Source organism: Metarhizium robertsii (assembly GCF_000187425.2).
Source record: "Metarhizium robertsii ARSEF 23 chromosome Unknown MAA_Scf_3, whole genome shotgun sequence".
Lineage (NCBI taxonomy): Eukaryota > Fungi > Ascomycota > Sordariomycetes > Hypocreales > Clavicipitaceae > Metarhizium > Metarhizium robertsii.
The window spans coordinates 695,253-720,654 of NW_011942171.1; the positions used below are offsets into that span (position 1 = coordinate 695,253).

At 47.8% G+C, this 25,402-nt stretch overlaps 5 protein-coding genes across 5 annotated transcripts; 3 read left to right on the forward strand and 2 right to left on the reverse strand.

Annotated features, from left to right (window-relative positions):
• Window positions 1-1,025: 1,025 nt before the first annotated feature.
• MAA_00403 (Ankyrin repeat-containing domain protein) lies at window positions 1,026-3,527 on the reverse strand (the record flags this gene model as incomplete). The annotated part of the gene is made up of 1 exon (XM_007818401.2): window positions 1,026-3,527. The coding sequence occupies one exon, from the start codon at window positions 3,525-3,527 to the stop codon at window positions 1,026-1,028; it is 2,502 nt and encodes an 833-aa protein (XP_007816592.2).
• An 8,006-nt stretch (window positions 3,528-11,533) lies between these two features.
• MAA_00404 (Ankyrin repeat-containing domain protein) lies at window positions 11,534-13,884 on the forward strand (the record flags this gene model as incomplete). Its single annotated transcript, XM_007818402.1, has 2 exons — window positions 11,534-12,123; window positions 13,119-13,884. 2 exons carry the CDS (start codon window positions 11,534-11,536, stop codon window positions 13,882-13,884), a joined length of 1,356 nt encoding a protein of 451 aa, XP_007816593.1.
• A 2,433-nt stretch (window positions 13,885-16,317) lies between these two features.
• On the forward strand, window positions 16,318-16,827 carry MAA_10907 (tlh2; the record flags this gene model as incomplete). Its single annotated transcript, XM_011412853.1, has 1 exon — window positions 16,318-16,827. The coding sequence occupies one exon, from the start codon at window positions 16,318-16,320 to the stop codon at window positions 16,825-16,827; it is 510 nt and encodes a 169-aa protein (XP_011411155.1).
• A 2,461-nt stretch (window positions 16,828-19,288) lies between these two features.
• MAA_10908 (uncharacterized protein) lies at window positions 19,289-19,720 on the forward strand (the record flags this gene model as incomplete). Its single annotated transcript, XM_011412854.1, has 1 exon — window positions 19,289-19,720. The coding sequence occupies one exon, from the start codon at window positions 19,289-19,291 to the stop codon at window positions 19,718-19,720; it is 432 nt and encodes a 143-aa protein (XP_011411156.1).
• Window positions 19,721-23,400: 3,680 nt separating this feature from the next.
• On the reverse strand, window positions 23,401-25,250 carry MAA_00405 (heat shock transcription factor; the record flags this gene model as incomplete). Its single annotated transcript, XM_007818403.2, has 4 exons — window positions 23,401-23,448; window positions 23,511-24,516; window positions 24,596-25,035; window positions 25,089-25,250. The coding sequence occupies 4 exons, from the start codon at window positions 25,248-25,250 to the stop codon at window positions 23,401-23,403; spliced, it is 1,656 nt and encodes a 551-aa protein (XP_007816594.2).
• Window positions 25,251-25,402: the final 152 nt, after the last annotated feature.

Genomic DNA, 25,402 nt, shown 5'->3' on the forward strand with positions numbered 1-25,402 from the left:
TTTTTTTTTTTTTTCCTTTCAAGGAAACTAACAGATGCGGCTCGGCTGACTTTGCGCAGAAATATCTGAAAATGAGAAAAATTGCATTGTAGTTCAAGTTGATTAGACGAATAAATTAGGATAAATCGGTGGCACGATTTCGAAGGCACTATTTTTTAGGTGGCCCATATGAGGGGGTGGCCCACATCTATGTGCAGGGACTTATCACTAACGTATTGCATTACATTTATTTCTAATTTCAGAATGTACCACACCAGCCTAACCAGGTACAGATCGCAACGTATCGCAAAATAATGGAAGTGAAGCAGCTTCATTATGCCATTGCCCTATTGGACTTTCTCCACCGGGCTTAATAAAATGAATGAATGAATGAATGAATACTATTGTTTCCATGAGCTCTTTCGCTGATCTTGCGTTTTACAGAGACTACAATTTTTTGCTCGCACATTTGGTTGAGGCATCTCATGCTTACATATTACCGGATCACTTCTAGCTTAATCGTATTCCACCGAGAAAACTCCAGATCTTTAATACCTTTGAAATGCTGCTGCCTTACGTACTATCGGGTAGTACGTACGTGTACGGCCTATCTCCAATTCACGACTGCAAGTTGATTCTAGAACATTCTGTGGAGGCTTATTAGAAATATATAAGGCACCGGAATTATATCACGGTGTATGTAGACTTCGTTTTCTTCTTCATCTCGATTGTAGGGACTAGTTAGTTGAATCAATTCACTAGAAGCCTTTCACACATCGACTGTCCCCGCCGCTTAGGCAGCTATACGTCGCTCAACTAAACAACAAGAGTGTCCATTTCTTGCTTCCAAGAATTAAGCCGTTCCTGGTACGAACTGCTTTCCCCTTCCGCTCGAACGCGGTCTACCTGATATGGATAGTCTTGATGGCTGTTCTGTGTTAATATCTGGGAACCTGTCAGGCCCTTCCCGGTCTTTCTCCTCTTCTGTATACCAATAATCACTCGTCTACGTTAAATATGCACAAGGGCGCTCCAATATTAAATATTTACGCAGTAAATTGTGTGTGTGTGTGTGTGTGTACTTGGGGCCGGAAGAAAGCTGTAACCCCTTCTGTGGAGTTATATTTCGCTTCTTGTTGGGCCAGCTCTGATGTTATCAACCGATGTTGATTTTGAAGCCACTCACGGACTGTAGTGCCGAATAACGGCTTCCGTGGACCTGCGCCTTCGATCGCCTGGTTCAGATCCAGAACTTCATCATCAGTGGGCAGTTGCAAAGGTGGCGGGCACCATGCCACAATTGAAGGATACGTAATGCTTCTGGGGTATTCAAAGCCGCCTTTGTCTCCTCCCGGAAGTCGACGAAGAAACTGGGCGATTTGTAGACTGCCAGTAAGAAGGGCAATACTGAGCGCCGTGTATCCGTTCGTGTCTCTGGCGGATAGTTGGAGTTCCACCCCAGGTGGACGAGTTACATGCCCGCTTGGGGAACTAGCCCTATTACCTCCGCAATGCTCGCGGGCGCTTTTGCACGCATTCACCAAAAGCGTCAGCACGTCAAGCTGGCCGGTGTATGCTGCGACGTGAGCTGGCGTCAGTCCATCGCAGCTTCTACTGGCGGTGTTCACATCTTGTTGCAACAACACTCGCACAAGGTCCACACGGCGGGCTCCAACGGCGTAATGCAGCGCGGTCTGGCCACAATAGTCCTTAATATTCAGCAGGGTGGAATCGAGGCGAACGAGGTCGGTGAGTGTTGGTATCTCGCCGTACACGGCACACCAATGCAGCACTCCACGCCCGTAATAGTCCTTGGCGTGGAGATTTGCCCCCACTGGTTTCGCGGAGAGATACTTCACCATCCACGACCCGACTTCGTGGTCCCATAATCGTTTTGCCGCCAGCAGTAACGGAGTCCAGCCGCAAAACTTAGTCTCGATGTCTGCGCCATTGTCAACGAGCAGGCCAACAAGATCACAATAACCCCCCTCAACTGCGACGTGCAACGCGGTGCGACCACTGCTGTCCTTCGCGTCAATCGTTGCGCCGTTGTCAAGGAGCAATTTGGCTATGTCGGTGTCATTGAACCAAGATGCAAGTGTTAGAGCAGTCGCTCCGCCCACTGGGTCCAACTCGTCAATGTCTGCGCCGACGTCAAGCATGGCCTGTAGCCGAGCAGTGTGCTTGCTGTTCACGAACGATCGCAGGCCACTCACACCTTCGCTTCCCGTGGATTTGCGTTGCGACATCTCTTCCAAGATGCATCTCGCATGCTCGTTATTGACTAGTCTTGGTGTCGCAACCACAGAATTGTTCGCCATCTTGTCTCTTAGAATAGCCATGGCTGTCGCATGCCCATTGATTACCGCAACGTCCAATGGTGTCCAGCCGTCGATGTCTCTAGTGATTATATTGGCTCCTTCGTCTAGGATATGGAGCAATATCGACTCGTTACCTTTTGCTGCGGCACCATGCAGCGCTGTCCAGCCATTCTCGTCCTGGATGTCCACATTGGCCCTGCCCAACGTCAGCAGTCTCAAGGTAGTTTCTTCTTGAGATGCCAAAACACTGCACATCAAGCTTGTCTTGCCTGTACTATTTTGGGCATCTACATCGGCGTTTTGTTTGATAAGGATATTTGCGATGGAAGGGTAGGTACTAGCCCAGTGTAATGGTGTATTGCCATATTTGTCTTTCGAATTCGGCTCGCCTGCCCTATCGAGAAGGAGCTCGACGGTCGACTGATGTCCACATGACACCGCCCAATGAAGCGGAGTGTTATTTCGTTCGTCTCTACAATTAACGTCTCCTCCCGCTGCCAACAACATTCGTAATGCTGCGTCGTTACCTGACTCCGCTGCGAGCAGCAACAGCTTGTTCTGCTGGACCAAGGACCCTTGGAAGTAATCGTGATGCGATAGCAAAAGCTCAACTACCCTGTCCTGGCCTTGCATGATAGCCCAGTCAACCCCCCTCCAGCCCTCTGCGTCTGTACTCAATGTGTTTGTCTCGTTAGATATAAGTTGCTTGACGAGACAACAGTGGCCATTTCTTGCGGCCCACAAGAACGCTGTCTCTCCTCGATACGTGGGTAAGTCTACCGCTGCGCGATGCTGGAGCAGAATACTTGCAGCCTTGTAATGACCATTTTGCGAGGCTATCACCAAAGCAGATCTTCCACAACCGTCTCTGTGGTCGATTGATATCCCTGGAAAGTCAAGCAGAGCTTGCACTACACAAATGTATCCCATTTCCGCCGCTAGATGCAATGGAGTCCGACCAACCTCATCTGTGACGTTTACATCGGGCACGGCGGATTGTAACGCTAATTGTTCGATGTCTTGGGCACGGTGTATTTGAGATAGCTCGAGGAGTGGGTTCTTGGAGGATCTCAACACGCGGCGACGGAAATAATCTGCCACGATGTAACGCAGGTGGTGGTGATCGCATGCTTGCTCCAAGATGTCCAATTCTGTGAGAGTCAAATCTTCGAATATATAGGACAGCACTTCCACCGGCGTATAGCTCAGTCCTGCCTTCGGCGTCATCAAGGCTGTGAGGTCAATCATCCACCGCCTCGACGAGGTGCGGGCGTTCTCATTTTTATCTGTCGTGTGATAGATATTCACAAGCAATAGCTCGTGCAAGGATGAAGAAAGCAGCAATATAATGACATCACGAATTGTGATCAAACGTAAAATGCTATTACACCTTGGCCGCTGTGCGTACGGATTTATGTCTGACAATTTTTGGTGCAGGAGCTACAGAACTGTGCCCCATGTGCTTCTCGAATAAAGATTACCGTCGTGGCCCGTCATATCTTCAAACTCCCGAACGATTGCTGTGTTTGTTCATGCTCATGGTATACGGGGCTAACCAACATGTCTTGGGCAAATAATGCACCCTCCCGAAGTCCCCCGTTCTGGAGGAGCTTGTCTGGACCGTGGAGACGCCAGCGTAAATTTGGAGGATGCTCCAATTGTTCTCTTACCGAGTCAACCAGAAGTTCAAAACCTCACATGTTGCACAATGCAACTGGCAGTGTTGCATTCAATACTCAATACTCAATATGACCCCGTATTAAAAAGGTTCAATATTGAAGAAGTCCGTATTGAGTATTGAATATGGAGTATTGAGTATTGAATTATTGAGAAATATTGAGGATATTGAGAAAACATGGATTACTAAGCCCAAAATTCTCGATTCTCGATCTCCATGGACTACCCGACGGGTCGAGTAGTAGAAGCTCAAAGTCGTGAGCTATACAACCCGCCTCTTACTGCCACGCCTGGCCTCTAATTTGCCGCAGAAGTTTAAGCTATAGTCATATAATTCTCAGGAAGGCGACCATATCTGTATTGCGCTCACTCATAGCTAAGTTTGGTTGATTCATTATGGTTTTCAATATTCTCAATATCTTCAATATTCCTCAATAATGAAGACCCCATATTGAAGAGTCAATATTGAGAAAATCAATATCCTTAATATGTATTGAGAATATTGACAGGGGTTATTCAATACCGAATGCATCACTGATCTAGAGAAGCCTCAGAGTCGGAGAATGGTTGTGCTACTTTCGACGCTCCAGGTGGAATCAACTTGATTAGTTGTGACGAGGAACCAGGGGTCTGGAAGTGGTTGACCAGATTTCTGGCCCCAATTGAACAGGTAGCAAACTCGGTCGGACTATTCTCAAAGCGTAAAGCCTCGCGGCACAGCCACTTGGCTGATGTAATATCTGGCCTGGTTCATGTCGAGAGCAGAGCGTACGTCTACCTTGATGGCTTTCCAGCAATGCAAAAGCAAGGGATGCGTGTGGTGGTAGATTCTAAGGCAGGTCTAGTCGTGGTTTCGCACCTAGTTGTGCCCGACAGGGCATGCCACGTAACGATAACGTTTGATTCATCTACTACTGTGGAGGGGCAGTGTCTGTTTTGGCACCCGCATCACTGTTATGTTTTTATCAAATATGACACTACGCTTGTGCCGCAAGCCGTTCCCTCTGTAAGACTGAGCGCACGCAGAGTGGGCTAGGGGGAAGAGGTAAAATTTGTGCGCTTCAATCAACCCGGCCAAATTTTGTGCGGTGATTCTAGGGTTGGAAAGGTCACAATAAGCGGTCCGGAGACAGCGAGTGAGAGTGTTAACACCTACATCAGATACCGTCCGATAAATGCGGACATTGGCAATATTGATGCTCCGTCAGCAGCAAGAGGTACCAATGGGGTCCTAGTAGCAGCTGACGGATCCGTCCTGGCGATATGGCTGCATTTCCTCGGCGGCATCACGACGCCTAGCCTCTCTGCAGCATTGTTAAGCCTACAAAATGGTCACATCCCGTCATCGCCAATCTTTCCCGCCGAGTTTGAAGGAGTATCAATCGCCACCGCGCGAGCAATGGGCGTCCCGGAAGATGTATCTACCACGATGGGCGTAGCTGAGAATCATGATCCTCGGGTATACAGTATCACGTTGATAGCTATGGAAGCAATTGAACAGTGGATAGATCCTTGGATTGAAGCTATCTAGGGAGGGAAAACAAGCCCTATTTATGGTTATCTAGCAGGTCTCCTAGAAAGTCATCCATTGAGGGATTTTGCTATTGAAGGCCCGGCTCCAATGGGGTCGTGGCGTGAGCATTTTGGAGGCTTTTGGTGGCTTTATTTTGACAATCATAGCGAGGCTTTTCAGGGTCTTTCGGCGATACCGATGAATAGCAGCCTTTTTCCATTGAAAGTGGCCTTTGGCGTTGACATACAGGGTGAAGAAAACCACCTGCGGCCTTGGAAGTGCTCTTCTCGAGGACGACATTGTCATTTCAATAGACGGCAAATTCTGCACGAACTGGGCTGACTTCGGTGTTACATCCTAGAGCGACATGCGAGCCGTAATTATGAGGCAGGGTTCGATTAAGGCTTTGGATATACATACTACCCATGTGGACACTTTGGAAACCGACAGGTGTATCGAATTCTGCGGCGCTTATATTCAACGGCCGCATCTTGCTGTCCGTCATTGCCTCGACGCACTTCCCAGTGAAGTGTATGTGACCTTTGTTATCCCAGGCTCTCCAGCAGATCGCTACTCGCTCCCGTCCCAGTCGCTTGTCACAATGATTAATGGAAGACCTGTGGGCGACTTCGATTCCTTTGTAGATGTAGCGAGGTGTCTGTCGGAAGATCGGACAGGTGCGGTATTCACGGTCATGGCTACCACGATAACCGGGACAGTAGTTAAGCTTGCGATAAGACAGAACAACGATTTTAATACTTCCCACTTGTTGAATGGAGTATGAAAAGTAACTATGGTGGTGCTTTACGGGAGCGTCTGGAGAGCAGGATCGTGGCGCGGTCACCGCTAGGGGTTTACTGTGCTTAGTCAGGACAGCTGGAAGCATGATGAAAGCCAAGCCAGAAAGAGAAAGAGAAATGCCTCCAAATAAATTCTATATAACAATCAATAGTTGGACGGCAACTACTGTATTATGCTTACCGAATCGGGTGAATAACTTTGGTTCCAGGGCCTCTATGTTTATGTAACGGCTAAGGTTCCCAGATATAACAATGAATAGTTGGACGGCAGCTACTGTATTATGCGTATCCACCTCGCCAAAAACTTTTTTGGGCGGGGTGGAGAAGAGCTTCCCTGGCTACATATATGGGCAGTCAATCTGAGCGGTTGGTTGACCTGAAACATGTAATCAACAAGATTGAAATACGTTAGTGGAGTGCAATCGAGTCAATAGTATTAGTAGCAGCCTTTCAAAGACGTAGCACCAGCATCCTTAACATATATATGCCAGTGGCATAACCATGGAACTCGCGGCCCGTTAAGACATGAGCGGATTTGGGGTCCCTATATACAGAGTGATCGTTCCTTCCTGGGGCGACTCCTGATCGTGAGTCGTCCTGATCGCAAGGCGACTCTTGCGATCACCTTTCTGTGTGCGCTCCGACCATTTTCCGACATGGGCCTTGTCCCTCCGTGGGGTGGCTCATGCAGTCGGCCCATTATGCAACCTACACTGCAGCCTGCGGCTGGGTCGTAACAGTTTACCTGGTCCACAAAAGCCCCTATTCCGAAACCTCGCGCAGCTAGTGAACCTCTGTTTGCGTATCCACCTCGCCAATTTTTTTTTTGGACCGGTACAGAAGAGCTTCCCTGGCTACATATGACAAAGACTGGGTAGATCCTGACATTGACCTGAAACATGTAATCAACAAGATTGAAATACGTTAGTGGAGTACAATCGAGTCAATAGTAGCAGCCTTTCAAAGACGTAGCACCAGCATCCTTAACATATATATGCCTGTGGTACAACCATGGAACTCGCGGCCCGTTAAGACATAGTGAAGCCGACACACTTAATATGTCTTTGCAGGTAGAACAGACGGATCGGGGCGTATGCCCAATCACTCTTGCTCGGAAACTGGCTCTAATTCGAATTGATCAAGAAAGCAAGAGGAACGGAGTCAAGCAAGTCTACGACCGCGTATTGGACGATTTCAAGATCGCTTTAACAGGCCGGAAGAGCCATGAGGAAGCCGTGCATATCATCAGTCATTATGTGACCGGCTTGGGCGCCGTGGAAAGTGGGAAGAGATGAGGCGACTCTATCAACGGGCTATGGGCGACCTTGGCAACACTTTTGGTCGCCACCACCACTCTACGCTTGCTATCACCTTCCGAATGGGACGGCTTCTCTGGCGAATACGTGAACCAGAAAAGGCCTAGAAGTTATATGCTCGATCATTGGAGGGAATGGACTACCGAAATCCATACAAGTTATTTTTCTCTAATGAGTTTGGAGTAGCGTACGCGGACTAATACTTGCTGCTGGAGGCCGAAAGGGAGTTTCGCAAAGCGCTGGGTGGTTTCAATGAAATATGGGGGTCGGATCATATGTGGACTCACTCAGCCGCCATCAAATTCAGCGACGTTTACCGGACTCAGGGCAGGCTGGGCGATGCAGCCATCATGCTTCGTATGAGGATGCTCGGCGTGGCGAAAATCCACGGGGCATCCCATCCAGTAGTTGTCTCCAAAGCGCCGAGATTCATAAACCTTTACGAACAATACATGGGGCAAGGCAGATGGGATGACGCGCGAGGCGTGTGCGAGATGGCCTTGACCACGTTCGAAGAGATTTTCGGACATAGTCACAAAGAGACACTTCACGTGGTGTGGGATTTGGCGCACATCTCAAAGGAACAAGGTAAACACAGAGAGTCCAAAAAACTGATGAAGAGGGCGATAGACGGACTGAAAGGATGATTTGTGTTTTATTTACGAAGTTGTGCGGTTGGGGTCTAATAGACGCTAAGAGTGAGCTTTCATCTGCAGAAGGAGATGTGCATGGTACATATACATCGCACCCATTGCCTTGTAACCATGCAATACTTTGAACGCCTTATGAAGTAACACATCGTCCTCGCACTTTTATTTAACCCCAGCCACAACGTGGCCGAAGGAAAGTGAGAAAATGACCATGTCAGCACATTCATTCGTAGGATGCGCCCAGATGCAAATAAAGAAGCTAAGTACTTTCTGCCCACGGGACGGAGGTTGTTTCTGAGTGACGGGTATGTACTGACAGGCCTGGTGGGCATTGGTAAGCGTCCCAAAGTGGTGCAAATATTCTAACAAGATGATTCAGGTAGTGAAGATGGTTGGCATGACAAATTCGCCGGGGTCTTGTTAGTTCCCGCACACGGGGGCGCCAGTAAGAAGCCATGCTGCGCTGTAGGGAAAGTTCAAACCTGGGTTTCTGCCCCTGTTTACATGTTCCAACATGTGTTTAATTGCTCGCACAACCCAGATGAAAGTGAGTTGCTTGAGACCGAGTGCTCTGTAGCACGTGGCCATTCCATTGACGAACTATCCGGCGCCTAGTTTCCGCACGGCGCATATGCAGTAGAGTCGCGTTTACAGCGATCTGCCTGATGGTCTTGCGATTCTAGGAAAGGATTACGATGGGAATATTGCCTGTTGGTTCGTCAAAGGGAAAAGTGATGCAGTACTGCAACGGGGTATGTAAATATCAATAAGTCAATTCAAGTCTATATTCTCTTAAAGGTAGGAAAAGGGGGGAGCGTTGATAGTCACGCTATCTATACATGGTGTCTCCCCCTATTACGGGTCTACACATGATGTTACACGTGATATTAATTTGTGAAAATTGCAACGTTGCCTAACTTCATCGACTAATTGCGGCCAGTGACTGAACGTCAATAAAGTCGTCAAGGGCGGGAAATTATGGATGGCGACATAACTGGGGGGAGTGGACCTGAGACAGTTATAGCCACTAGAATATGAACGTATGTAACAACACAACAGAGTTATGTAAACATAAGATTTCCATACAGGAAGTATGTATTCGGAGTCTGTGCTTGAAGTTGACAAGTGGTTCGCGGCTTCTGTTTGGATGATCGTCTTGGCTCACAACCAGGGGTAAATATGACTATTAAAACCAACAAGCGCCTTTGGCATGCTCAGATGCATCACTTTGTCATGTTCTACCTTCCAGTACTTTACTAGCTCAGGACGACAAAGATTGTTTTTCGTAAAGACTTGACTCATAATGACCAGGCTCCATTGATGCTGGCCATGTCGTCGTCAATTTTCTGACCACAGGAACCTACAGTTGTCTCAGGCCGCAAGGAAACAACGCTGGTGAGAGGACCGCCTCGGAGCTGAAGACAGCCTTCCGGGTCTACGATGCCGCAGAATTTCTCGAGATTCCTGCTCTTGGGAACCTGGCCATACGTGAGGTCAAAAGAATAGGTCCAGAAGTAGACATATTGTCAATTATACGCACCGTGGATAATCTTAGCCCCGCTGTCGCCTCGTACATCACGTCCCGAATGCAAGACTTCTGCGACACGTTGACTCCTGACTCAGCCGCCGGAGTCCTGATTAAAATGGCGTCTCCAAAGACTTTGAGCGAGCTCTTGTTTAAGATGGCGGTTGAAATGAGAGTCCACCAGCTGTCGCCAGAGAAGATATTACACGGGAGAATTGTGTCTATGGGAGCAACAGCGTCTGACATATTTGGACCGACTAGAAAAGGTATGGAAGCTCCATATGCTAAGGAAAAACACCTGCATTTTTGAGGGGTTTTTGTTCTCAATTCACAGAAGATGGTCAGCTCAGCTTTCCAGCCTCCACCTCTCCGCGTCTTTGGCTAGTGGCCGCTGATTGCCACGGCTGTACTTGTGGGCCCACGACAGCTACTGTGTCAGACAATTGAGGGTCACAAAAGATCGAGGGTAATGGCGCCGTAGGCGCCAATTGTATTGGGTGAGAATTATCTGAAGAACAAATGAAAGATGGAAATGAACGCGGTATTTATCTTGTGATCAGCTTCGCCGATTCGGCGAAGCTGTAACAAGGAGTCGTTTCTGATACCTGCAATACCACATCGCGTCATTGCAAAAAGCAACGACTTGCCCTGTTTTGAGGTCCTGATATCTGACATACTGTTTAACCCAAGAATTTCTAGCGCTTAAGGTTTCCGGGAACAACGACGCTCATTAAGCTCCTTCTGTTGTGGTTACAGCAAGGAGTGGTCCAAACTCGAATCCATCAAGACAAGGCGGCCCGATGAGAGATAAAAGAAAGACGTTAGGAATAGTTTGAGGCAAAGCACTCCTCCTCACCTACTGGGTAAGAACAATTCGGAGCGTGCACAACCTTGGCCCACTAGTTTGGGGCCAGATGAAACAGTGGTGACAAGCGTGGAGTTTTGCACATCGACCGGTGAAGCGTTCTACGAAGAGGCCTCGGGCGGCTCCAGTGACGAGACGATGACAATGAACCAAACTGCGTGGAGTGATCGAAGCTGTTGGAGACCAAGTACGGTTGAAAGGCTGTTTGAACTACCCAAAAGGAATAGAGATTAGTCAGTAATTTTCTGGGACACGGTAAATTTTTGGTAACTAATAGTTTGTACAATGTTGTCATTTTTACCTCACATGCTGCCTCTACCATATGTACAAAGTGAGCCCATCATCACTCCTGTTATGTACGCCTCAATGCCAGTATTTGTGATTAGCACTGTACAGTACAACTAGATGTAGACACACACATTACATGGTATTCGTCGCGAAGAAGTCTAATCTGGGTGCACCATCTTGTCGGATAATGCCTCTGTAGACTGAAGTCGCAGAGCTTGGTGTAATTGCTGGATGTCATAGCGTCGGCTATCATGACTAAACTTAGCCGAAAGTTAAATTCGGACGAAAGGAAGTTTTTTTTGGTATTAAAAAGAGAGCTGCAGACGGAGTCTGCAGCACTCGCAAGAACAACAATAATGATTTTATCAACAAGCTTAGTTAACATGAGTGTCATAACGTGATACATCTCACATATATTCGCTGTTGACCCGTAACTCGAGTGTACTTTGGGAACTCAGCTTATCCTAATATGGAACAGTGTTCGTATACAAGAGAATGTAGCCAACGCTGTATTCATTAGCCTCTATTGACCCTTTTCAGCGGTCATGCATCACCATGAGCGCATTATTCAGCATCTCCTTTGCCAATTGTATCGAAACATGCTTGAAGACTTCGATTCAGAACTAGAGAGGACTTGGGACGAAGTGATACAGAAGAGCTTTGACGAGGATGACCGGCCAGCCGCAATTGACATACAGCGCCACCCACTGATTGAAGCAGTCATTCAAGGAAACGTCTCCTCGGTACGTGAGATGATCTCAAACGGCCAGAACGTGAACGAGGTGGTGCAAGGCTTAGGCACACCGCTCATATGGGCCGCCATTCAAGGTCACGATGATATTGTGCACGAGTTGCTAGAGGCGGGGGCAGACGCCGACCTCAATGAGTATAGTGATGTTAATGCACGAGAAAACGCTATCGTCCTCCACATTGGACTGGTGGAAAGTTTGCAAGAGGAACTCGCGACCACCACGCTCGATTCAGTGAACGAGTCACTAGTCTGCAGGGCAATATGTGAGCACCGGCGAATTATCGGTCGACTGCAGGGTCGGTATGATGATTTCACTTCATATGGAAACACCGCTCTTATGTACGCAGCAATGAACGGACATGGTTCGATAGTCCGTGACCTCCTGCTTGTCGGCGCTGATGTGAACATGCTTGGATCCGACGGCCTCTCCGCCGTGTGGTATGCAGCCATTTTTCGCCACGTAGACGTATTGAAGGACCTGATATGTGCGGGGGCAATGGTTGGCGGAAGCTCTTCTATGCTTCACGTCTTGCCTTTCATTCCGGGGAGTATAGGTTGGATTGCTGCGTTTTTGGTAGGCTTCGACAATGTGTCGGCAGGGAAGCAGAATCCATGTAACGCAATCCGGGACCGCGGCTTGCGGCGAATGATGAGACGCTTTCCAAGGCTTTTAAAACAAAACATACAGCGAACGTTGCCAGCTCAACTTGCATGGCCGCCTATACCCAAACTTCTGAGAGCGATTCAATGCATACGGCTTTTCCTCAGAATGATCAATTGTGTCCCGGTCCCGCGGCTTGAAGCTCGTAACAGCCCGAACGATGCTGCCCAGCTAAGAGAGCTCCTATTCATGGTGGATGCAAGGACTGACAGTACGAATGACACACTTGTAGGCCATTTTCAAGCTCTGAATATACCTAATGAACTGGTATTGCTTGTTAGGGAGGCTTATCTCGAAAAAATATTAGTGCAAATATTGCAGGCGTGGTACGATATGGAAGTAAAATGCGCTTATGGGCTGATCGAAATAGTGAAGGATCCAAACCATGGCATAATGCGAATTCTCCAGTTTATAGACAGAGATAATATACAGCATTCTTCGTACATTGTTCCGTAAACATTCTCCAGCAATCAACGTGATATTCTGTACAAACCGTGGTAGTAATTTCATTCATTACGAGCCAGCATTTTCTGCGTTCATATGGCGACCCGCCTTAAAGTCAAGCCAGACTCATGCATCTCTACTAATCCTCAGACAACCGGTGGCACATCAGATGAAGTATTAAATACCATGCTTGCCTGGTAGGAACATTCTTAAAAGTGGCTTTGCAACGCAACAACAAATCCGGATCTTGGTCTAGCGGCTACGACGCAACTTGGGGTAATATTCTGACGCGCACATGGTACTATACTAATCAATATTACGCTATCAGTCCTATTCGAGATGACTATCTCTTCACGCAGACCGGCAACTGGATCCTCGGCAACCACGACGAAGAAGTATTTAAGTCACCTGAGTTGGAGAACGAAGACCATCTGATTTCTTTGCAGCCTCTCATCATGGAGCCACATGAGAGTGACAACTACAATGAAATAACAGGTCTTCTTGAGAAGCCTGAAAACCTTGATCTACTCGCACGAAAATCTGCTGAAGAGAGGCGCACATGGTTCAGAGGGTTTTTGGTGGCTGATAGACCTCTCGAGTTGTGTGAGTCACGAGTTCCGGAATCAGAGCCGGTGGAACGTGCGCTTCGCTTTTTTATGGCAAAGGCGGAGATCAGGGGATTGGAAAGACAGTTTGCTGAAGAAGCCAGGCGGGTGTTTTACGAAGAAAATACGATTGTCGTATGGTCTGGAGTTTTAGAGAGCTTCTTGGAAGGAAGTTACGGGGACAATGCAAGTGACATTCCGGTATGCGATCTTGTGCGGCAAACGACTATTAAATTCATTTCTTATGTGGAAGTCTTTGAATTTCTTGAAGACATCATTCGAAAACATCGTCCTTTTATGCAGGGCGTATCACTGAAAGTCGAGACCGATCGAGCAAGACATGGCACTGCTCCGGGGAAGTTGCGAATGTTGTGCGTTATCGTGAAGATCTTACTATTCGTTCTTTACCTTCTTATTGCATGGATGGTTCTCTCTTTGGTCCGACTGACGCAATGGATCGGAAGCATGTTGATTGGCCGCCACACATAAAACTTGAGCTGTAACGGGCGGAGCCTGATGGTGGCTCGGCTTGCGCTCTCGCCTCCGTCTCGGCCTGCTGGACCGAGGCTATCAGTAAGCAAGATTAGCGGCGTCGAGCTCAGGAGCTCTCCTTTTCGTTTTCTTCTTCTTCACCTTTGTATACTTGTTATAGTCGTCTAGCTAGTTGTCAATATACTCAGTCTGAAAAGTTGGACAAGATCATAGATTATGAAGCGCGACGATCGTACTTTATACAATTTTGGAGGTTTTGTAATGATTTATAAACGGTAAGAGTAATATTAGCGGTCAATATAACTGCGAGGTATTATTTGTGTTATGTCATTCGCCTCTAACTACATTGCAAGCCCTTTTGGGCAGAGTCATAAACAGAGGCCAGACTTCAACGAGAAATTGGAATGAAGGCCGGATTGTTTCTGTCGATCGGGAGTCCGTGGACCCTGGCCTTCTGTTCTTGTGTTGCTTTGAATTTCCCCACGATATATTTATCTCAATCAAAGACAACAAATGATAGAAGAGGACAAGAATAGACAAGACCTGACCAAAACTCCATTGTTTCTCTCCTTCGTCGCTGAGAATCACTGAAGGACTTCTGAAAGCCTGCGACAAGAGGCAGGTGCGCACCGCAGCTCCTATGGCTACGGCCGTCATGAGCAGGACACCCACTGTTTGCACCGCCCCGATGAGCCTCTGACGGCGACTATGCAAATACCATGTTGCTAAACCAAATACCACGCAATTTCCAATAATCACAGAAATGGTGCCAGCATAAGACAAGCCCTCAGACGACGGTGGTATGCTGCTTACCGTCCACCATGCACAGGCAATTGGCAACGTCTTGTCACCCAAGCCTTTTGACATTGATTGCAATACGAAGATGCCGGAAACACTCGATAACATCAGATTGACAAACATGAGAATCTGTCTTACCCACCGAAGCACCCAATCGCAGCGGTAGTCGTGAACCAATGCCAGAATTGTGGCGTTGTGAGTTGCCATCGGAAGCAGGGATAGCATCCAGATGAGGAAGAAGTGGTACGGCACAAGTGTATTCATCTGTGCCAGCCCAACACCCTTGCCAAGTAACGATTAGTAACACATCCAAGATTGTCTGTTATTGCCTTATCGTACCCTGTATGCCTATTCCTTGTAGTATGTATCTGAGAGTCGCTGTAGTCATTCAGTAGCTTCCTCTGAATGGCGGATATCCTGGTTCGCGAGTCCCCCAGTATTACACTAGCAGAAAGAGCGATAGATAGACCGGCCGTTATGATGAATGAAAGTAAGATCTAGATCGGCAATACTCTGCTAACCTGTCTGTAGCCCAAGGTGAAGGTATTTTCAGTCCTGGCCCGATCTACTCACCCCGGCTCCTGCTACACCAGCATTACTGGGCGCTCACTCAGCTGCATCAGTGCAATTGGGAGCTACAAAGAACACCATTTCAAAGAGGTTAAACATTCAAAAAAAAAGATTCTAGTGCTCAATTTGATCTTCGAAATTTAGACGGTCCCATATCTATTGATGACAACAGGAAAGGATGCACCAGATGACAGCAGCTCCGCAGTGAGAGCAAAACACAAAAGAATTTCCTTACACATCATGACGCAACCTGACTTTCAAGATCTCATCATCGACAATTTGAAGTGATTGACAGCAGTATGGAAGGGTTGGCAAGGTTTAAATGGCATTACAGCCGAAGTGGGTGCAGCTTGTCAGACCCCAACCACTCATTAACTGGAAGAGACCATTCTGGTACGCGCAAATGATAGCCGCTCGGTGATAACCAGACGGCTCAAATGCGCGGGACTTTGTACGATCATCACACGTAGTGACAACCATTGTCGTTATGCAGCTGCAGCTATAGCAAAATTTCGTTATCTTTAAAATGCCGTGGGTCGCGTATCTACCGAGCTGATTGATGGGAACATTGAAACTATTGAAAGAAACCAAGTGCATTCACACCATCAAGACCCATCGACGCTTCCATTATTCCCCATAATATACGGTATAAATATCAATAGTGAGTTCATTAAGTCTTTCCGGCGTGGCACAACACTCCGCTGAAGCTCACACACACCCAGACAACCCTTGCCAGCAGCCACTCGGCCACCTTGTGGTGTCATGCCTCAAGATCACAGGAGGACAATACATTCTCTTTGGGCAGACAGTGGGGAGGAAGCGAACTCATCACCGCCAAAGGACCGCAACGCGAGAATTTTACACCTCCCAAATGAGCTGATTTTCGAGATTGCGGGCTATGTTGTTCACGATGACGACCTTAGTTGTCTCGTTCGAACATGTCGTTTCCTCTTTGACTTGCTAAATTCGGAATTATACACACGAAGCTTGCAGCGGGATTACTTTGTGACTTTGTGGGCTGCGAAAACAGGATCCGTGGCTACGATGAAACGAGCACTCGAAATGGGAGCGGACGTCAACGTGAAAGCCAGTGGTTTCATCAAACTGGTGACGGATATTTCACCACACAGACACTCCCCAACGTTTTGTCTTGTCCAAACATGCTATGACATTCACGGAAAGACTCCACTGATATTAGCAGCTGAGGGAGGGCATTTCGACATTATTCGCCTTCTCTTGCAAAAGCCTGATGTCAACATATCTGCTGCAGCTTTTGGTTTGACAGCCACTCATTATGCAGCACTGAAAGGACACCACCGTGTCCTTGAACTGCTTCTCTCATACGGTCCGCTTTCAACCGACTGGTGCTCAGCAGGCCGAACGCCGCTGCATCTTGCCGCCGCCAATGGCTATGAGAAAGCTGTTTCTTTACTGCTGGACAAGTTGCGTCAACGCTTATTCCACAGATCCATGTGGCCTCACCGCACTTCATTTAGCCGCCAGAAAGGGACATGCAAGGACTGTGAAGACTCTCTTGATGCACAGTGTCGCCGACATCAATGCGAAGGATAGGCACGGCTACACTCCGCTTCATTTAGCTATAAGGAATCGACATATGTCAACCATTGAGGTACTCTTGGATCACGACCAGCCAAACTGTTTCTCCAAGGCCCGACAAAGCCCCATGTCCTTCCACATGCTGTCAAGGTTAGATTTGGCGCGACGGATGACGACGTATCATAACCAGACAACACGCTCTTCAAGTTTGTGAACAAGAGCCGGGTGAATTGCGTAACAGAGTGAGATTGTGCCCCAGAAAAAGAAATTCGAGCGGTTCCATATATTTATTTGTGTTTGTAATTATTGTAAATATTAATATTAAGCTGTTAGGTCTACAGTATGTTTTGTATCAATGTGGCAATGGCCTCATGACACTGAACAGCAATCCAGCTGTTATACGCTAGAAATGGCGTGTGGCATTGGCCGCCATGAAGGAGATGCAAAAGCCATCTTTGGCCGTTTAAATACGTGTCAACCAGCAAGTAGGCATCAAGTACAGTATGGGTGCCAATGTTCCGAAAGGTCAATCCGGCATTTCTGGAACTTCTTCTGACAGGGGTGCCCGCCGTTTCCCGCATAATAGAGACTGAGCTATCAGAGACTCGGTATATTATTTCTTCCTCCAGCAACACAACGACTCGACCAAGGCAAATGGAACCAACCATGGAAAGGCTCCTATAGCAACAGTGTTCCCAAATTCATCTCAGATTCCAGTCACTGACCATTTGACTCAAACGCCGACAATCAGCCTGAGCGCACAGGGTTAGCTGCAGAACCATGTGAGAGAGTGAGTGACCAAGGCCAGGGTTAGCCATGAGGTTGCAGGGTCAGTTGAGCTCTCGAGATATGCAAGAACTAACACGACACTAGGGAGCGAGACCGAGCAGGGGAAGAGAAAGACTTCAATTCTGAGATAGTCACTGGACGACATGAACATGTTTGGAATGAAGAGTATCAGGTTGGATTACTAGCCGCCTTAATCTTGGTTCAACATCAAAGGAATATGCAAACCTGGCGGCGAACAGCCAGACGCTCTGCCCTTCTTGAGCGGACAACGTACAGGACTTCCATTAACCGCTCCGGGTCAACCCGGCAGACCCTATTCTGACGTTGTAAGGTGAACTTATATCAATATGAACTGATTCTATTCGGTGGGAGGCGGTGGCATGTACCACTGTTTATCGTTATGGCTTTAATGAACATTAAAAGCGAAATCTTGGCAAGTTCAGAACGAGGCTTCAAGCTTTAGGCCATAGCCTGCGTCAGAGCAGCTCAGGTTCACAAGGCAGTTAGGACTGCCCGGAGGAATGTCTGGTCAAGCGCTTCGACCAGCTCGCACTCGGGAATGCGGGATATTTCCTGCGTGAGGGGCTCGTGAACAGAAGACATTCCTAGTACTCTGTAACGTATTGCGGCATCCCGACCCCGGGAACACAATTCAAAGAGCAATTCCTCTTGGCCACCGGTAATTATTATTGACACTCGCGCACTGCCCAGTTTTAAAGTCTGCATGGTCTACCGTCTATTTATTAAGCCCTAAAATTCCATATCTTTTTCAGAGATTATCAGCTCGCCCCTCTCCAATAGCTGGTTTGCCAATGTGTCCACCACCTCGCCATCCAGTTTCGTCGCGGCATGATTTCAGACAAATCCGACTTCGTAGCCGAATGTGCTTCAGACATGCTGTCTATTATCGCCTTCATAGTGATACTTATTCCAAGCCTTCCATCTGTCCTTGTCCGCCTTTGTTAGCTCCTGAAAAGGGGCAGCAGTGTAAGAAATAAAGCAAGAGGGAATCCGCTTTCTTCATCTTTCATTTCCACTTACTCTCATAGTCTGGCCTCCCCACATAATGGTAGGTGGGCTTCTGCACCGGGAATCATTCAAGAGAGGTTCGAAGCCGTATGAAGTGGCAATAGTAGGTGTCGTCATACGTGTTGACGCATGTTCAAGCACCTCTCACGACAAACTATGTTCCTTAGTATGTCCTTGCCGATATTGCAAAAGGAGATCACTACTTTTACGGTATCACAAATTTAGATGCACGCCAAGTACTCTCGAGGCAGTGGTGAAACTGCCGCAGCGAGTATTGCAGACGTTATTTGACAAAATTTGCCGTTACTATGTTTAGTCACAGCTCTGGAGCCTCCTCTAGCAGTTGATATATACCCGGTTTGCCGTAACCGTCGGCAACAATAGGACAAGAGATATCTAATCTGATGCTTAACAATGGAGAGAGGTATAATAGCAGGATGCCAGTAAAGGTCGCAGTAATCTCTAAAAATTGCGAGGCCAACTTTCTAAGCCTACCTAGAGAGATACTCTTCGAGATAGCGGAGCATAGTTTCCGTGACGATTACCTCAATTGCCTCACTCGAACGTGCCGGCCCGTCTTTGGTTTGCTCCATCCAGAATTATACTATACAAGCGGAGCTGCAACGAAGACAACCTTGCGATATTGTAGGCTGCGGAAATGGGCTCCGCGGTCACAGTGGAAATATCAATCAGAAGGGGCACAGACATTGACGTGGAGGCTCGCAGCTTCATCAAATTAGTCACTGACGTTTCGTTACGCCGACGCTCGCCCACTTTTAGCCTCGTCCAGACTTGCCACAGCATTCACAAGAAGACACCGCTAATTTTGGTGGCTGAGGGAGGCCACAACCGCGTGCTTCGACTTCTGTTACAAGATGCCAACTTCAAGGCTTCGGGTTCAACAGCAATTCATTTGGCTACGCTCAACGGTCATGCTGCAGCAGTTGAACTACTTCTCCCCCACGACCCGACCTGGTTTGTCAATTGCGCTACCCGGAATCAGACTCTTTTACGTGTTGCAGGCAGCAATGGCCATGTCGAAGCTGTTTCACTGCTGTTAGACAGGAACGATATTGATGTGGATGCATAAGATGCCTGTGGACTCACAGCGCTTCATTTGGCCGCCAAAACTGGACACGCATCGACTGCAAGGACCCTTTTGGATCACGAGAACATTGCTGTCACCAAAGCGGATGGACGCGGCAACACTCCGCTGAATTGGGCCATGAGGGATCTACATTTGTCAACTGTCGAGATGTTTTTGGGCCACAGTCGTACCGATGTCAACATCCAGGATCAACATGGTTTGCAGCCACTGCACTTGACCGCCAGAATGAACTTGTAGTTAGCACCCGCCGATGTGGGAGCGAGAGCATTCCGTATAGTGCATATAGTTTGAGACACCGCCCACATGGTAGCTTAGCATGACTAAATCGAATGCCTGCATTCCAAAGGCGGTTGTAATTTATCTCCAACCTTTCATTTCTGCGTATGTTTCTATAAAATGAGCCATTCTGTAACCATGATAGTACATAGATGCCGATCATTCTCATACTTGTTTCATCAGAATTTGCCAGATTAACACGCACAGAACGCGCAACGGTATTTTATTTGACATGGTAAAATTGTAGGCGTCCGCAGTCTGAGGTATGAACCGGCTACCTCTACTTGCCCAGTGTAACGGACCAAGCCGCTTGAACGACGGCTGTGCCGCCTATCACTAACTCCCGCGGCGGGTTGACTCTAGAACCTTCTGTGGAGGTGTATGGGGAAGATATAAGGCGCTATTATTGTGCCACGGAGTATGTAGACTTTCTTTTCTTCTTCATCTTGATAGTAAACAGCTTAGGGACTAGCTAGTTGAATCAACTCGCTAGAGGCCTTTCACACCCAGAACACATCAAGACTACCGTAACTTCATGGTATTTCAGCATTAACAACATATCTCCAGACCCATGTGGCTTGGAACTCATACTACTTACTATTGTCTGACGACTTGCTGGCCTTAGACTGAGCTTTCTATTCCGAATTGTATGTCGGCAATAGACAGACTCAGTGCGTTGCGGAGGCGGGCATGCCTTTTTGCGAGCCCACCTGAGGTTGCTTGTCCCAGCATATTTAAAAGAATGTTCACGGTGGTCGCTGTAGAAGAATTTTGTTAGTTGAACGGGCTGGGTAAATCAGAGGAACACCTACAGTCCATACAACCGAATCTCTTCCAGGTCATCGGATGCGGACCGCCCAAAGAAACGGGTTTCATGGTGGTCGCTACATCGCTTTGCTGAGCGATCTCTGCTTCGGGGCCCCTACAGCGGCTGGTTGAGCCTGTTGACCGCCTGAAGTCCATGGACATAACAGGAAACCCTGCCCTCGTTACATTGGGAATCTCCAGTAGTGGACGAGATTGCCTCAATGCCTGCAAATTAGTCCTGATTTTAGACACTTCTCGAGTGAGGTCCTCGACCTGTTTAGAGATAGTGTCAATCGTATGCTGCATACGGCTGATGTCATGAGAACCCGGCGACTCCGCCCATGACGAGGTTTGGAGAGCAAGTTGACTTAGAATGTTGGAAATGACATTCATATCGGCCCTGCATGTCGTCGTCGGATTTCACAGATGCATTTCTTCTCTTGGTACGCTTGGCAGTTGATGCCGTTGTCGTCACCATGCTGTCTAGAACTCCTGGTGGTCTGGTACAATTCTGGGTGAACTGAGCAAGGCAACGGGCCGGAAGACTTACTCACGCGAGGAGTACAGTACTAACCAACAGTATAAGTAGATTGAGGTGTTGTGTGTGCAGTATCCTGTCGTTGCCTACTTAAAATGGCGTCTTGCTTCTTGCTTAGCACCCTAAACGAATCGAGCATAACTGCCTGCATGTAACCTGCGTTATATCCACCTACACCCTCGCGAGCAGCAGATGTCCTCTCAAAAAGAGTGTGGTAGCTGTTGTCTATTCTTTCGTGCAATTTCATGGTCAGGAAATTTGCCAACATATTTATGTATGCTAGTATAAGACGCAGAAAACAGTCACTCCGTGTTGACCGCCGGCCGGTCAGGTCGTCTTCCTGCAGAGCCTGATTATTGAAATAAAAATGGGACACAAGTATCATTGCTAGGAGCTATAGTTACTACACAAATGGATAGAGGCATATCTCTTTTTGCGATCCAGCCATGTAGCATATAAGTTGCCCGAAATCTCAACCAAGGCCATTCAGCGGAGTCCCCATTCTTCATTAGGTTACTATACTTTCCCGGGTAATAGTTGTGGTCGTCAAAGGTCTTGCGGGCAAAAGAAGACGAAGAAAACTGAAACAGGTGATGACATCCTCTACCCTTGAATGTAGTGCTCGGACAACAAGACAAGAAAATTCTAACAAGACTTTGTGAAGGATTGCTGTTATAACTCTGTCCCTAGTGTCACAGCACCATCACGACTTGTCTAAGACACTCACATGAGCACAGACCATTAGCGCACCATAAAGCTGTAGTCTAGATAGCTTCCTCTTCCCTCCTCCTTAAGGCACAACTACGTTACTACTAGCACCTTAGATTCGCCCCGTGATACCTAGGATGAATCTGTCAGCACATGACGAGAAAGTGTTAATGACGGTCTGGAAAAGAGTCCATAGGCTTGACCTGTGCCTGTTCACTCTCTGCGGTGCTGGATTCGGCTGGAGCACGGTGATTGGGATCATTCCCGTGTAAGCTTACCAGCCATAGTCATTATGCATGGCGTTATACTCTGATGATATTATAAAATAGGGTCGGAGACGTCATCGATGGATTACTCTCGCTGTCCGTGGTCCGAGAGTGCTGGAAGATTGAAGGTGGCCTCCCCGCTTTGACAAAGTTGAAAATGGTTGGTAACGTTGCTCTTGATTTTGCCATCGGGCTTTGTCCTCCCGCCCAGGGTCTATACAGGAGCAATGTGCGAAATGTACTTCTTCTTGAAGACTTTTTGCAGACACCCGCCAAGTCTAAGCTTGTCCAAGGCAACAAAACCGAACTTTTAGCCCATCGCCACTCCGCTGTTGGTAGCTTGACTGAAAGACGCCGCAGTGGGCGACGGAGATTACCAGCGATGGTTTTTTCAGCGCTTGTTACACATCTCAAAATTTTCAAACATAAGTGTCATTCGCTTAGACGGCGTTGCTTACGTGATAGGCAAGCAATTCCTTCTTAACGAGTTGAGCTGGAAGTTCTGAAAATTTGACGGGAACACCATCCCAACTAATTTTAGCTGAAGTTAGCTCAAACCTCCCTTTGAGTATTTAGAACATGTTGGCAGAGAGTCGGTTACAAACAAACACCGAAGGACGCAATATCGGCAGGGGGCGGTGCTTCAAGATGTGATTTACTTCTCCTTTGATTTCTACTCGTGTATTATTAATATATTCATACAGTACAAGCTCACCTCAGACGGTCTGGCTGACGATCGAATTGGAACACGTCAATCCGTCAAAAGCAATGCTCTAAGAAATATGGAAAGCGGCACAGAAAATATTCAGTGAAGTTGTGCCGTGAATGTATGACTTATTTACGCCCGAATTTGCCCGCAAGATCTGTTTCTGCCAATCAAATGCCGACTCCTTAGTCTTTCTCACTGAGGCAAAAGTATCGGGGAAGGTATCTCCATCCATCGTCTAACCATTTCTTGCCTGTGCCCCCATCGTCAGTATGCAAAGGAAGCAAGTAGGAAAGGAGAGGTTACTTCCACTTACGGTTGCATCTGGACTACTTTTATCTTTTTTGCCTCACAAAACATCTTAAACTGCCGTACGACCGCGACGCTCGACAATGTTAGCATTACCTCCCTTTGAGGCTGACCATTTATTGTGTAGTGCGTGGGATCAATTTGGCTCATTATAAAATTTACGCGCCACGCGTCCGCGCTCCACCTGACCTCCTCGATTTCCCTCAATGGAATACCGAAGTCACTATTCTTGGGCCAGTCTCCCCAGATCTCCTCGGGCTCTGATTGTGTCAGTACCTGTAGCTTGAATAGTTTCTCACCTGGCACCCATCTAAGGCACTGTTGACGAGAAGCATCACTTCTGCATAGTGTTGTCTTGATTTGGTAAACGGTCCACTTGGCGCCACAGCCATGACGAGTCCATTCGCAATTGCCGCACTTTGATGCTTTTCCGTCCAGAATAATGCACTCCTCAAACGGGCCCTGGCCTGTCTGGCACCACGAGCACTCTCCCTGCAATATTTTACCTCCCGCTTGAATTAGACAAGCAAGGAGTCTGGAACCTTTTGGATCAGACTGGTTGCACACCTTGGCTAGTTGTTGTTCCGTAAAGGTCCGACGTGGCCGAATTTTCACGTCTCTTATGACTGGAATTTGCAAAATCTCAACGACAGAGGAGCTCCAAGGGTCCGGTCTCTTGATACTCTCAATAATTTTTCCGTCGACATCGGTGAGGTTGAGCAAGTGGTGCTCGGAACTGAGCACCGGGTCATTGCGCGCAGTTATGGAGCGCCCCGTGGACGGGGACACGTGGGATGCAGCCGTCAAGTCTTGGTCGCTGCTGTTGTTCTCTTCGTCATTCTCACCGACGCCATCGTTGCTAGATGCCTGCTGCGGAGACCTGTGAATGAGCCACAGCAAATTCGGATGCCCACGACAGAAGAATCGACTATAGTATTCGCCCTGCCTTTTGTCCTGGCGGTCGATGGCTCGCATTGAGCAGTCCGATAGACCGACACGTTTCTGAAACCCGTACAGGTTAAGCATCCTGACAAACGACGTGTAGCTGTTGTGTTTGAATGCTTCTGGGATGAGTGTTTTCGCGAGGGCATTTTCGTCAAGGATAAGGATCGAGTCTTCATTGTCGGACCAGCGAATAATGTGCTCGTTTTTCTTTGATTCCAAAAAGCTGAATGTCCGAGTCAGCAGAAGTTCGACATCTGTCCCTATAAAATTCACCTCTGACAGAAATCAATTTACGTGCTCACCGGCAAAGTTTTTGAATAAATGGAGGAAGCTGTCTCCCCTGGCTAAGCGCCTCCTTTTTCACCTTTACCGCAGTGTTCTCTAGTGCCTCGACGTCGTCTTGTCCATTCACCTGTCGTTCATCGCCTTGCTGCAGATCAACATGACCGTTCTGTATCGCTACCCTAGGCTCCTCTAACGAGTCAGGGTTTGGTCCGTCCGCAGGGCTGCCATGAGTAATCAAAGAGACCTCGTTTTCATTCTGGTGGTTGAACTCATGGGAGTTGCTCGCATGCTCAAATTGCGGCCGGGAGGAGCTTGTTTCGGTCGGCGTTGTCTTTTGACGTTTAGACTGAGCCCTCGTGATGTAGCTGGAGCAATCGACGCCCGGGCTTTCTGTGACCGATCTAGTTGCCGCTGATGTAAGTCCTGCAGTCACTGTACTTTGGCTACTTCGGCTATTCTGGGAACCCGTCAACATCAAGCAGCACAATTAGCAATCCAGGTAATTCTCACTTCCTTGGCAACACCGGGCTCCGTGGCGACTTGCATAGAGTTTCCTTCGGCAGAAGACTCCTCAAAACCATCGCATACATCTTTTGGGAGATAGTTTTTAAATTCTCCTGGCGATTCTCGTGCGATGCTCTCCAATGTGGCCCTAACCATCACTGGACCCATTGTCTTTATGAGTCTGCCGCAAAGCTGTAGTAAAACGACATCCACTTGACGCTCATACTCTTCATTAGCCACCACAAGACCCTTCTGGTAGTCATAGTCGAGGGTTCTTAAACTCTTTGAGTGTTGCAATAAAGTCTCTTTGAAATGGGATC